Here is a 13,866-nt window from a genome sequence, read left to right on the forward strand (position 1 = left end):
GAAGATAAGCCAGCAGGACATATGCACCTGGTAACCCCAGTATCTGAACATAAGGCAGCAGGACATATGGACCTGGCAACCCCAGTATCTGAACATAAGCCAGCAGGACATAGGCACTTGGTAACCCCAGTATCTGAACATAAGCCAGCAGGACATAAGCACCTGGCAACCCCAGTATCTGAACATAAGCCAGCAGGACATACGCACCTGGCAACCCCAGTATCTGAACATAAGCCAGCAGGACATACGCACCTGGCAACCCCAGTATCTGAAGACAAGCCAGCAGGACATACGCACCTGGCAACCCCAGAATCTGAACATAAGCCAGCAGGACATACGCACCTGGCAACCCCAGTATCTGAAGACAAGCCAGCAGGACATACGCACCTGGCAACCCCAGAATCTGAACATAAGCCAGCAGGACATACGCACCTGGCAACCCCAGTATCTGAAGACAAGCCAGCAGGACATACGCACCTGGCAACCCCAGAATCTGAACATAAGCCAGTACGACATCAGCCAGGCCTTTTGCGACCCTCTCGATGTTCAGCAGCTCTGCTGGGGTCTGCACGTACTTCACCTCATCAAAGAGCACTGCGCTGTGGCGGGAGAGAGTTCAAACAGTGTCAACACGGCTTGACATGGCCTGATGCGGACTGGCCTACTGGGGTATACAAGTGGTAATAAGGACAAGAAACGACAGGAAAGAAAGGTTTAAAACTGGTTACTCACAACAGAACGTGAGCCACGATTGCGTCGACATCAAACACAGTGTCTATGTCAAAGTTCTTCAGGACATTGGGTCCTCTGTTAAAATAAAATAAAAAGACAGAATATGTTCATCCATTCTTGAAGTTGTACAAAAGAATACAACACCAATATATTACACCTATGCTTCCTACAGGATGGGACATGAAATTGACACATTGACATACAACCATACATTATACTCTGAATTTAAAAAGAGTAAAACCTATGAAGGAATATCACAAAAAGAACAAAAAACAAGCTTAATATGAAATAATAAATTTGGTAAACATACCGGAATAAATATACTTTTGTTAACACCTTTTCACCTGTGCAATAATTTGGCACCCTTTCTTTGGTACAATTCACCTGAAAAAAACATACACTGCAAATAAATCTTTGTAACCATGAGAACTGAAAATATAATAATAATAATAATAATAATAATAATAACAACAACAACAACAATAACGATAATAACTTAAGCTAAAAGCTGATGCTTTTAGCCAAAGTGACTTACAGTTGATTAAGTTGACTAAGCAGGGGACAATCCCCCCTGAAGCAATGCAGGGTTCTGGGCCTGAAGGGCCCAACAGCTGTGTGGAGATTATCGTGGCTACACTGGGGCTTAAACCACCAACCTTCCAGGTCCCAGTCATGTGCCTGAGCCACTAGGCTGCCGCGGATATATATTGCTTGTAATCATCATTTTCCTCTCTTGCCATTCCATATTATTTATTCTCCATAATCACCAAGTATGAAAGTATGAAAAGTATGAAAAGTATGAAAAGTATGAAAAGTATGAAATTAAATACAATTACCAAATTAAAGATATTTTGTTACCTTAGCTACCGAAATTCCATAATCTTCCAGCGCATCTGCAGACTTCTTCAGATGCTGAAGAAAGAGCCCAACTGTGGGCGGAACTGGAGAGAGAGAAAAAAGAAAAAAGGAAAGCAATCATTTATTTCTCATGAGTTTTATTTTCTACTGACGAGAACTGAAATAAATAATGAAAATAATGTGTGATTGGCGGCACGGATGGTGCAGTGGGTAGCCTCACAGCAAGGAGGTCCTGGGTTCGAATCCCCGTCGGCCGGGGCCTCTCTGTGTGGAGTTTGCATGTTCTCCCTGTGTCTGCGTGGGTTTCCTCCGGGTACTCCGGTTTTCTCCCACAGTCCAAAGACATGCACGTTAGGCTGATTGGAGAGTCTAAATTGCCCGTAGGTATAAGTGTGTGAGTGAATGGTGTGTGTGTGCCCTGCGATGGACTGGCGACCTGTCCAGAGTGTATTCCTGCCTTTCACCCAATGTATGCTGGGATAGGCTCCAGCCCCCCTGCGACCCTGCTCAGGATAAGCGGGTTAGGATAATGAATGAATGAATGAATGAATAAATAATGTGCGATTTGTATGAAGTATGTATGTGATGTATAAGGAATAAGCAATTCTGCAAACACACATGGCCAGAGTCTGAGCTAGCTAAAGTAGGCAGCAGACCTCCACACACATTTTCTAGCTAGCAAGTTCATCGATTACATTTCCTAAACCTTTAAAGATTTGAGCTTGCTGCTCAGAAAAGTAATTTTGACATTTCATCCAAGAAATTCTAAAAATACACCCAGCGCATTACAATTGATCAGTTAAAGTAACACAATATAGATAGATAGGGTAAGATCAGGTTGGCAAGCAATTTATATCATGACAAGTTGGGCACCAGGTCACTGATTATAAAGCCAATGTGATTTGCAAGACATGAGTTTGTAAATTAGAGTTCCTGCAAAGTGGGTCACGGGTCCATAAAAAAATAAATGTTCTGTGCAAATGTTCTTATGTTGTCACTAAATCTATTTTAGTTGCCAGACGAATTGATAAAAATGTGTTGGCTGTACAGAATTACCTGATCTATAATTAAATAGAGTTCACCTGTGGACTCTTCTCGTGCTGTTCTGACCAAGCTATCCTATTGCAAAGTCGTTAATTGAAAGGTTGTCCCTTCCATTGTCAGAATCATATTGTACAATCTATCGAGTTCGAATCTATGTTTCTTCTCCTGGTCGCAAATAAATAAATGTTATCCTCCAGTCTCCAATGAATCCATGGAGCAACGTTTCCATTTCGCCGATTTCAATTTCTCTATTGATTAACGTTTCTTAAAATGTGCTCCATATTGGACTGATTTTAACACAATCCAGGCTGGACTAAGCGTCAATTACGTCGACACTTTTGCAATTTAGCACTTCACTGGGAAAGTTTCTTAGGTGTCACAATTATTTGTTTAATGCAATGACAATGTTGACTTTACATGCTTACTTTCTTCTGTTTTGCATTTCGAATTGCTTACCTTCGTTTCCAAAATAAACGAATGAAGTCTTCCCAGACTGAAGTGTCTGAAGAAAGGTTGCTTTTGAATGCTCAACCAGCTTCGACGTGTCTTCTGTCATGCATGACTCTTGTATACACAGCAGGAAAACAATGAAACAAACCCACGCCATAGTAAACCAATCTGTAAAGGTGAGATGTAACGACGTTACCGCCAGATAACATAGAACTACTGTATGTTAACTAGCTTGCATAAGTTACCTAGGTAATTAGTTAATCTTAGCTTGCAAGCTGGCACTCACCTACGAATGACACGTACTATGCGTATACGAATGCGTACTAACGACAACGTTACCTCATGCAATTCATTATTTGAGTGTGATATTAATATATAAACACTGAAAAATGATTGTTCCACGTTATAAGTGAGAACACAAGCTCCAGGTCAAATTGTAACTTCCGATAATATGAAATTCCCCGGAAGTCCAAATAAACCAATAAAAAAAATTCTTTTTTTAAGATGTGGTTTAAGTTTCACGTGGTGAAAGAAACCAATAGCAGACCTCGGGAGGCTGGACATTTGAATCTGATATCATCGACAACCAATTGAAATGTACAAAAGGGAAGGCCTGGTGCCAGTCCGACCAACGAAAAAACCTTTGAATTTAGTAGGCGTGGATTTGGAGTTATGTGTTTATTACGAGGAAAAGGGCTAATGTTCGAATCCATTTTGGCTCTAATAACAGCGATTTTCGGCATTGCATTGATTGGGAGCCAATATGGTGTAAGCACTGAACATGAGAACAGTTGCCGATTGGTGAGGGGGCGGATCTGAAATTGCAGTCTTGCTCAGCTGATCGCTCCCCCCATCACGTCTCCCTTTCTCCAGAGTTGTTTTTTTGCACAGAAGGAGCTGCTTAACAGAGATTGCGGGGCTGCTGTGCAGGGTTTTTCTTGTTTGTCTCTTTTTTAACCGTAGCTGTAACAATTTGTTTTGTAGGTCGCTTACGCTATTTTGCAGCACTAGTTGATTTTAAATATAGCTCGCTAGTTTCACGTATGTTGGTGTTTATTATTATTTTTTAGCAATTTCAAAGAAAGAGAAATGAAAAGTTTAGGCCTTTTATTGTTTTAAAATTAATCGTTGTAAGTAGATATTTAGACAGCTGTGGATATATTTTACCTATCAGCTATGTTGTTAACCGACAACCAGGTCAGTCTCAGTGTTTTTACGTCTGTAACGGACACAACTGATGAACCGATCCGAGCTGCGGTGCCCCCTTCAGTGGAGCTCGGACTAACCGTTGTGTATACGATTCTGTACTCGCTGCTCTTTGTGTTTGTTTACCTGCAACTCTGGCTCATTTTGCACTATGGCCACAAGCGCTTCAGCTATCAGAGTGTTTTTCTTTTTCTCTGTCTGCTGTGGTCAGCGCTGAGGACTACGTTGTTTTCTTTCTACTTCAAGAACGTTGTTCAGGCGAACCAATTACAGCCTTTGCCTTACTGGTTTTTGTACTGCTTCCCCGTATGCCTGCAGTTCTTCACACTGTGTCTGCTAAATCTGTATTTTGCACAGGTAAGATATGATATGCATTTATATTTTTACTGTATCTTCCTAGTTGAAATGGCTAAAGACAAGGTTTTAGGTCTGTAACAATGGGTCATTTACACTGCACTTAGCTTGCCGTCAGTCGTTTTGTTCATGGATAGCATAGATAGTTCTAGATAAACCTTTTTTTCTTCTGGTCAAGTTGCAGTGCTTATAGTTAATATTTCAGTTTTTTTTTTCACTCAGCCACCTCTGCATATTGCTTGATATATGGGTGTTTACGAGTCGGTTTTGTGTGATTGGTAGTCGGTGCAGTTACTTAAATCCACTGCGCTGAATTGCATGATGGCCATTCTTTTTGTTTTCGAAAAGCACTTGCCCAAACAGAATGCCTTGCAAAGTAAGTAAGTTGGAGGTTGGCTTATTCAAGAGGGTAAACGATCCACTGTTTTCCGTTGATTGAAAAACAATGCCATTGTTTAACAGTTGTGCGTTTTAGTAATCCGACATAATTCAATACGCCTTGGTTCTGCACACACGCCCCCCACCCCCAAAATGAAGTAGTCTCCTTTATATCGCATATTTGGGGGCAAGTCGTTTGCTGAAAGGTCTTATGTGCTTTTCTCGTATCATTTGCTGCGCTGCTAAGACATGATCGGGTTCATTGTTGCCCCCAACACTGCACCGTCAGTGGAAATGTAAATCTGCATGCATGTTATTCTTCCCCAGACTGATTGCTGTCATAAATTTCTCTAAGAAAAAATCTGACGACGGATACATATGTATACATTCATATGCAGTCAGCACTGTCTTTGGGTCTAAAACGTAGGTCAACTGTGTCACTATGATGTTTCCCCAAATGTTTTTTAAACAAAGTTTCTATAACTTAATATTTTTGGCTAATGACTACTGATGTTGCGGGTGTTGCTACATTTAGAGATGATCCAAATGGCAATGCTACTAAGTATTTTACTTGAAATCTAAAATGAAGCTGCTTGTTTGGAATATAATGAAGACCTACTTAATTCTCACTTAGCAAGAGTATGTCATTAGTAAGCAACTAATGGACACTGCATAAATAATTAGGATGTGAATGGTCATGCATGGACCTTTTTTTTTTTTTTTAGAAGAGCATTTCAAGCTGGATTCCTCATTCGTAATACAATGGATGTTAGTTGGTACAGTTTGGTAATTAATACCAGTGGTTCAAGCGTCAATAGACAGTGGAAGTATTGTACATAAAAGGGTCAAGTAAACATTGCATACTCGTTAGACCTGTCATACAGAATTTATTGGGTGGACCTGGGGAAAATTGTGAATATACACATACATTTTTATTTTTTTCTTGGTATTCATATTGAGAGTCAATTCATTTGTTGAACAGTTATTCTCGTAGTGCGGACTACTTCTTTGTTTGGTCGGTCATAAGAGCGGAGCAGTGTTCAACTTGTGGGACAATTCTTGCAGTTTCCTCTGGCTTCAGACGCCATCATTTGCAAGATTTGCAAGCATTCTGCCCGCTGGGTTTCCAGCTCCCATAAACAGTATTTAGGAGGGGGGGGGGGGCGCACATAATGGGGAGGGATATTTCAGTGCCTCTTTCGGCTCTGTCAGTGGAGAGCAGAGCTTCGTTCAGATGCCGAGGTCTGCCGGAGTTGGCATTTAAAAGCACGGGCCAATCAGAAGCACCTGCAGGAGCATTACATCACCGTTTCTCAGTGCTGTACAATTCCAGGAGCACAAAAGCGGGTGTGCAGAAAATCACTCACTCTTTGCACAATGGCGCAATGGGTTCGATGAACGGGGAGGACACCTTTCGCCGTAGACGTGACGTTGGATTCGAAAGTGTGTAATTACATTAATTGTGTGTAAGGGGGGGGGGGGGGAGAACCTGCTGCTGCTAGAAATCGTCTGTTGTTTGCGACCTCTGAAGGGTGTGCTCTATATTTCCCGACACTGCTCTGTTTTGCAGTCATTTTGTTTATGAAGTAAGATGTTAAAAGCCACAGTTACCTGGTCCCAAATCCCTAATGCACCGTTCCACTGAAGCAAGAGTTCAGCGTGCTTAATGATACTGTCCTGAATGTAGGTCATAACCTGTGGTGAATTGAGACAACGATCGCATGTGTTTTTTTTGTGTTTTTCGAATCACTTGCAGAGGCAGTCCTGAAGCTTCTGCCGGGTGATTGGCAAAGTCTGGATTTCATTTTTTCATGGTAATTTGCTAGAGTGCAGGCAAACGCAAGGATGCCAAACGACAGGCAGGAGATGGATGGCATTGTGTGACAGGGGAGGGGGCTTCGTTATGAAGAGGTGTCTGTTACTGAAGTGGGCTGATAAAGGGGTTCTACAGAGCAGCAGGACAAAGGGGGGGCCGTGTGCAGGCCGTCTGTGCAGTTCTAGGGGATTTGTAACGTTGTTTAAAATCTTTAGTTATCCTCCCCGGAGGTTGGGGCAAAGTGATGAGAAATTAATTTCTCAGATTACAGGTTCAGCACCTCTTTCTCCTATGTGGCAGAAATGAATTCCAGTACAGGGCGCCTTGAATACCGACTGTTTACGTGAGGCAGCTACTCCCTAGTGCATGTGACTTGTGAAGTTCTTTAGGCGGTGCCTTGTCTCCCTGTCTGTGACTACTTACTTCTGCCAGCCAATCACTGGCTTCTGTTCCGCATAGGCATAGCATTGGCATTTAGACCACTGAATTTTAACCTTCTGATGTTCATTTTGTTAACCATATTAAAGGCACGTTTGACAAATTATCAAATGGTCTAGCAATCCGAGTATATGTTGTCTCGCAATTTTCATTTTTTCGACATTCATGTCCACATGTTATATTCAGGCTGTTCCCAGGGACCACCAGTCAGATAGCATTGGAACTGTCTTAAAACATCTAATTCTATGTTAGTTTTGTCTCAAATCTCTGCTGTTTCCTGTTTGGTGGGACACAAATTTACAAAATGGAAACATGAAGCACGAGAGCACAAGCTCTCAGCACTGACATGTTCCTCTGTCCTGACTCTGTCGAGACCAGGGCCCAGAAAACGCGCCAGGTCTCACGTAGCTGACTGTAGTTTCACCCAGGGAGGAAGCGGTTCAGTCTGTAAGTGCCCCATTCACCATCAGGCTGTAACGACTCCTCTGATTGGTTGGAAACCCTGTGATTTACCTGGGCACAGTCTGCCGCCTGGCTACACACCTCAGCTGGTGGATCCCAGGGGGAAACACATCAGGGTTTAGCTGTATTGGTCTGGCATGTTTGTCTGTGCTCTCTTGAATATTTGTTTCTGTAAAGGGACATGCCTAAAATGAGCTGGCCTTCCCTTTTGCCATATTCTAATTTGGGGGGGGGGGGGGGGAATCCTGTGACAATGAGTGGCGTTACTCCAGACCTCATGACCCGATCTCTTTCCAGCGGCAGATAAAAAAACCAGAATAACAGGTCAGATAGGAGATTGTACAGGCTTTCTCAGACCTTGAAGAAACGCTGATAATGTGGTCATCAGTTGATAATGGAGTGGAGTATGTCGGGCTTCCAGATTTCAGTTTAACCTGTAGCTTAAAACACCGTTGTTTTTCAGTATAGTAGCATATAGTAGTTATTTCATCGACAGGTAAACCCAGACTTTGAACAATACAAATTTTTTAAAAACCAGAAGCAATGGTGAAATTGCAAAATTAAATTATCTTTTGTGAATATATATATATATATAAAATAAATTGTGAATTAGTAAATGGAAACGCAGCCCCCGGGAGATGAGATGAGATGAGATGAGATGAGAGGAGAGGAGAGGCTGAGGCTGGCAGTCACTAAGCTGCCAGCTACACTGCTTGGTCGAATTTCCGTGATCGAGCCAAGAAATTTCAGCGATCACCACTGGCACTCAGAGTGTCCAGTCTCCAGCATAGCACTCTAATCCTTATCCATCATAAACAAGATGTAGCGGCCGACCGTTCATCCCGCTCAGTTCAGCCAGGGTGTCCGTCTGCGAGCTAATGTCAGCGTTAGCGTTTCAGTCTAAACACAGGAAGAGCCCCCCGATTTAGTGTCGGGGGGAGTGTGGAATTCCCGCTTTGCTACGGGCTACTTCTTCAGCTTCGCCGAGCTGCAACCTGCTATGGCGGAAGCCTTTGCGTTCGTTATATTCCGTTTCGTAATCTAGACTTCGTTATTGTGGTTATTGCAGTCCCGGGCCCGCGGTAAGCTCGGCGGTCGGTCCTTCCCGTGACAATGCCGGCCGACTGGAGCGTTCCCAAGCAGGCTGCTTCCTTTGTGACCGCGCCAGGTTTGGACCGCCGTTCGCGCATGAGCGCCCCGGCGAAACGCCTAGGTGCGCTGAACTCTGAGGAATGCAGAGGGACATGCGTGTGAGAGTACCCCTGCTCTCTCTCGCCGTGCCGAGCGCCGGCCCTTGCTGCACGCCGCGGTACGTTTGATCCGTCGAGCTCTGTCGACGGCCTGAAGCGTATTTACTTTTTGACAGATGTTTTCAATGCCGGCTGAAGTCCGGTCATCTATGTTTCCTTTACGTCGAACGTTCCCTGATGCATTTAGAAATGCATCTAGAGCCTGGGCCCTTCAAAGAATATGCTTGATAAAGGTCTGACTATCTTAAATCCAGTTTATAGTACACTCAATGTGTGTTGTCCATTGATCGAGTGCTTATTTAATCCAAATTTTGAAACATATATATTTTTTTGTACTACCCTCTCAGTTTAGGGCAGCTATTTGAGTTTGTTTCTGAAACACTTGCATTGATTGGTAGATTACTCATTCGTTTGGGTGTCACAAACACAGTCCACAACCATCTCGACAGCCCATATTTTCACTTTCCAGCCCACCGGCTCTGGGGCACCGCTACATGGGCAGCTCCCTCCCCGGGGGCTGGGTCGCTTACACCTGCAGACTGCAGGCAGCCCGTGGTCCGCAGGAGGCCCTATCGTATGATGAGAGAGGGAACACCCTGCCAAATGAAAGGGCCTTTCCCTCTAACACTGAAGACAAAGGCCGAGTTCGATTCCACTTTAGCGCGTTCCCTTCCCTTGCAGCCTTCCCTCGAGGGAGGCACCTCCTGACTACATTTGTGACGCGCAGCAAGCAAACTTAACAGGTGCTCTGCAGGGGAGGATCGACGATGAGCAAACCAAAATGGAGCTGAACTGCCCTTGGAAACCTATATACCTCGGCTCTGTGTGCAACTGTTTTCTTTTTCCATCGGATGACTTGGGAATGTTTATGAATAATCCATGAACCTGCCTAGCTTATTTTTAGTGATAATAAAAACACACCAGCCGGTCTTATAAAAACCTAACTCAAAAACGCAAACAAAAAAAAACATGTAGGCCAAAGTGTCTGACAAAGTCAAATTCTCTGTTCTTAATCCCCCCCTCCCATTCCTCAACATGCGCTCATGAATTATTCCCGAACCTCCCAAAAAAATTATCGTCTCTTCTGTCTGAAAGCGCACTGATTCGCTCCTCTCTTGTTCATCCATGCAACACTGCATTATGGGATTCCCATCCTTGCAGGAGGGCAGGAGGGAGGCTAAACAAGGGAGCAAGGGATTATAATTTCCCCCTTCCCTTTCATAATTCGGAACTGAACCCCCACTTGGCGTAGGCTCAATATTTCATCCAGGCATTTTGGGGACTTCCCCCCCCTTGAAGCAAGGGGAGGAAACATCAGGAGGAAAGCACACAATTTGGGATCGAAACCCAGCCGATATCCTACGGTCAGCACTGGAGTCAGGTCCAGACTTTATCAGGTGCATCATTGCACCCGGTGGTCTGGCCTGGACCGGACACGCCCCTCAGGAAGGGAGCGGTCGTGGTGAGTGAGCCTCCGCCGGGCAAGCGCACGTTACTCACGTGGACGCTGACTCCGCGTCACGCTCCGTGTGACTCACGACAGCAGGACACCGCTTCCGCAGTCTCCGGGAGCTCACTGCTGTCCGCCCCGGGCCCTTCCATCCGAATCCATCCATCCATCCATTATCTTAACCCGCTTATCCTGAACAGGGTCGCAGGGGAGCTGGAGCCTATCCCAGCATACATTGGGCGAAAGGCAGGAATACACCCTGGATAGGTCGCCAGTCCATCGCAGGGCACACACACCATTCACTCACACACTCATACCTGTGGGTAATTTAGACTCTCCAATCAGCCTAACCTGCATGTCTTTGGACTGTGGGAGGAAACCAGAGTACCCAGAGGAAACCCACGCAAACACGGGGAGAACATGCAAACTCCACACAGAGAGGCCCTGGCCGACGGGGATTCGAACCCAGGACCTCCTTGCTGTGAGGCAGCAGTGCTACCCACTGCGCCATCCGTGCCGCCCTCCATCCGAATCCTGTCAGTTAATTTAGGATACTGTACTGAACGCGGGGCGTTGATTGATCGCTCGCGCGTTTATCTCGCAAGAGGCGATGGAATTGTCTTTTGATTTATGGAGTAAAGTTGTCTTCGTTGAAACTGCCCTCGGTGATTTATTTAGTCACTGCCTTTCGCAAGTTGCATCTTTGGCGATTTCGGTTGTTAATGTAACATAGGCCCGCTGTTATTGATGTATAATGAGCTTGCTGTGTGGAGAGGGGACTGGTTTCAGCAGTAGTGCTCTCAACGCAACATAGGCCCGCGTGTCTATTAAACACCATAAGTGGGTAATGCGGCCAGTTCACTGGAGTATTGGAGAAAAAGAGCGGTTTAATCTTGCATGTCTTGTGGAAAACCCTCTCTCTCTCTCTCCATCTCCCATGATGCTCAACTATAACTAGAGACATGTTTACCAGCTGATTCAGCATAAGTGTTTGTGTGACAATGTCAGGGGTTTTGATGTGTGACTCACACAGTGTACTCTGGGTGGATGAGTCGGCCTTCTTCAGTCCGTGTATCTGCAGGAGGGCTAAGATCACCATCATTGACCAGGGTTTGGCCCCCCAGCTTTGGCTGGCCTGCGACCCACACTGGATGAAGGTCTATTTCAAGCTCATGTCCGACTCAGTTTATCATTATACACTTATTTAACTTTATTCTGCTGGATCTCTTTTGTCCAACATCCAACATACTCCATTTTGTCTCTTTCAGATTGGCAGTTGGTAATGTGTGATATTCTAAGCTGAGGAGAAGGTCTGATTCAGTAGTGTCTTATGATCCTGCTTCCATTAGAAATCTAAATTATTTAATTGAGCTGATTGTATGGCTTCAATTAGGCAAAATCACCATGTGATTAGTGCATTGATTTTGAAGCCCTTTCAAATCAGATAAAGCCTACTGTTTAATGGATCAATAATGTGGCCTCATTGTAAAAAAAAAAAAAAAAGAAGCTATTTACAGGGCTAGTTTACTTTATATTTATGTTGTATAATTTAGATTTTTTTATATTTATTCAAGTTGTCATGTTTTTAATTGTCCCAGACAGCATTTGTGTGCAATTCAGCATATTTACAGAGGTTTTTGACAGTTTTACAATGGCAGGTATCGTGCATTTGCAAGCTTGTGGTCGACAGAAAAAATATACACTTAAAGTAAGTTATCTCCATAGCAGTTGTGGATATCTAGGCCTATATCACCTGATTGTCTTTCTGAATTTATTGTTTAATGGTAGTTTCATTTCTCAAGTAATGAAGTAGTACCAGCTCAATATAAAAATGGACATTTATGTATGTAATTCTGATTTTTAAAAAACTATACAGTTCATCCGTTTTTATGTACAGCTTCTGAAAATTGAAGGCCATAGGTTAGCTGCGGGTGTAGCATTTTCAAACAGGCTGTTATATTTAGCGAGTTTTAATTGGTTAGCTTTAAATGAAATTGAATTCCAGGCGATATGTTGGGCTCCCACACTGGGCAAGTTGTGTTCCTGAAATCACGAAGGCGAAGTGGATAAAATTATTTTTACCTCATAGACACGGGGGTGTTCCTGTGTGTCAGCTGACAGCGGTTTCCTCTCAGAAAAAATGACTGGCTGAACCTCTCAGTGGGACGTAGGGGAAGGCTGCATGTGACAGCGGGCACGATCGCTATCGAAGACTCGTGGCTGCCCTGAACTCTGGATGTTTCATGCCACAGTCAGGCAGAGTTGCTTTTGTTTATGTGCTCCCGCACTGCAGGCATGTGAAGAGCTGGTGTGATCTCGGGTGAGGTGTGTGATGCGGTCCATGGGGTAGCTGACTGTCGAGCCACATGCAAGTGCCCTGCATCGGTGGGGGTTCGAATCCCTGCCATGGTGCCCTCAGCTGTGGACCTCTTCATAACTGATACTGCTTCTGACTGTCCTATTGTTGGGGAAAAAAATTGTCAGGTTACTCTGCACTTACAACCCAATTGTCACCTTTTTTATGCCTTTTTTTTTTTTTTGGGCCCTTGGATCTAACTCTCCCTTCCCCGTGTGACAGAAACTTAGCGCTCGCTTTGGAGGTACAGTTGAGAAGTTTAACTTGTGGGTAGGTCAGCCACTGTGTCAATGACATTGGCGTTGCAGGGCTTTGTGGAACAGGGAACAGATACCGCGCCGCCACCCCGCTTTTGCGCACAACGCCCCGGCGTAAGTAGAGCAGCGGCGTGAAGGGGAAACGAAAGAGGCGAAGGATAAGGCAGGAAACGAGAAGCTGAAACTAATGACGCGCGAAGCTGGAAAGGGCATCTTTCCCTTACGAAAACGCGCGCGCGGGCAGTCGGAACTTTCTCATGCTGAAAACGCGTCGCCTTTGATGTGGTCGAAAAAAGCACTGCGTAGGGTCACGTGCAGTACGAGAGTGCGGCTACCCTGCGGGGGAAACTTCATCATCCTCGCGTTCAGACATTTGTGAAAGAGCCACGTCCTACTTGTGCTGCAGTGACACAGATTTGAATAGGCCTTTTATTACGGTTTTTATTGGAAAGAATCAAACGCGTTTCCAGAGAGAGCCTACTCTGGTGCTGACTCCGCGGTCGACAGTGACCTCCCTTCGTCCTGCTTCTTCCCTAATCCCATCCCTCTTACCGTCGCAGCGCTCACGGCAGGAGACCTGCTTATGTGAGTCATGCCGTTATATTTAATTCCAAAAGAAACGCTTCTCTCATACTCTTCACCGCGAAAGCATAAACGGTTTCGACAAACGGCGCGCTTGTGTGTGCTCGCGACCCTGCTAAGTTTGATTTTAGGCGCTGGATAGACGTAGGCTACGCGTCTGTCAGGTTATTCATTCTTAAATGTTTACAGGGAGGGAGGGAGAGAGGGAGAGAGGGAGGGAGGGAGAGAGGGAG

The 13,866-nt window shown here is 44.7% G+C and overlaps 2 protein-coding genes across 5 annotated transcripts in view; one reads left to right on the forward strand and one right to left on the reverse strand.

Annotated features, from left to right (window-relative positions):
• Positions 1 to 3,539, reverse strand: part of txndc16 (thioredoxin domain containing 16) — a 31,438-nt gene extending 27,899 nt beyond the window's left edge. For 2 of the 3 annotated variants that reach the window (XM_061230734.1, XM_061230577.1), the window contains exons 1-6: positions 3,371 to 3,539; positions 3,091 to 3,252; positions 1,591 to 1,673; positions 1,043 to 1,116; positions 733 to 807; positions 478 to 599 (exon numbers count right to left, since the gene is read on the reverse strand). In XM_061230734.1, coding sequence (XP_061086718.1) covers positions 478 to 599; positions 733 to 807; positions 1,043 to 1,116; positions 1,591 to 1,673; positions 3,091 to 3,241 — 505 coding nt within the window. In that variant the 5' untranslated portion in view covers positions 3,242 to 3,252; positions 3,371 to 3,539. Of the gene's footprint in view, positions 1 to 477; positions 600 to 732; positions 808 to 1,042; positions 1,117 to 1,590; positions 1,674 to 3,090 lie in introns of all 3 variants that reach the window. The other variant, XM_061230646.1, reaches the window with a different exon arrangement.
• A 436-nt stretch (positions 3,540 to 3,975) lies between these two features.
• gpr137c (G protein-coupled receptor 137c) overlaps positions 3,976 to 13,866 on the forward strand; it is a 27,001-nt gene continuing 17,110 nt past the window's right edge. For both annotated transcript variants that reach the window (XM_061256597.1, XM_061256606.1), the window contains exon 1: positions 3,976 to 4,647. In XM_061256597.1, the coding sequence (XP_061112581.1) occupies positions 4,261 to 4,647 (387 nt within the window). In that variant the 5' untranslated portion in view covers positions 3,976 to 4,260. The remainder of the gene's footprint in view (positions 4,648 to 13,866) is intronic.

Source organism: Conger conger, chromosome 1 (assembly GCF_963514075.1).
Source record: "Conger conger chromosome 1, fConCon1.1, whole genome shotgun sequence".
Classification (NCBI taxonomy): domain Eukaryota; kingdom Metazoa; phylum Chordata; class Actinopteri; order Anguilliformes; family Congridae; genus Conger; species Conger conger.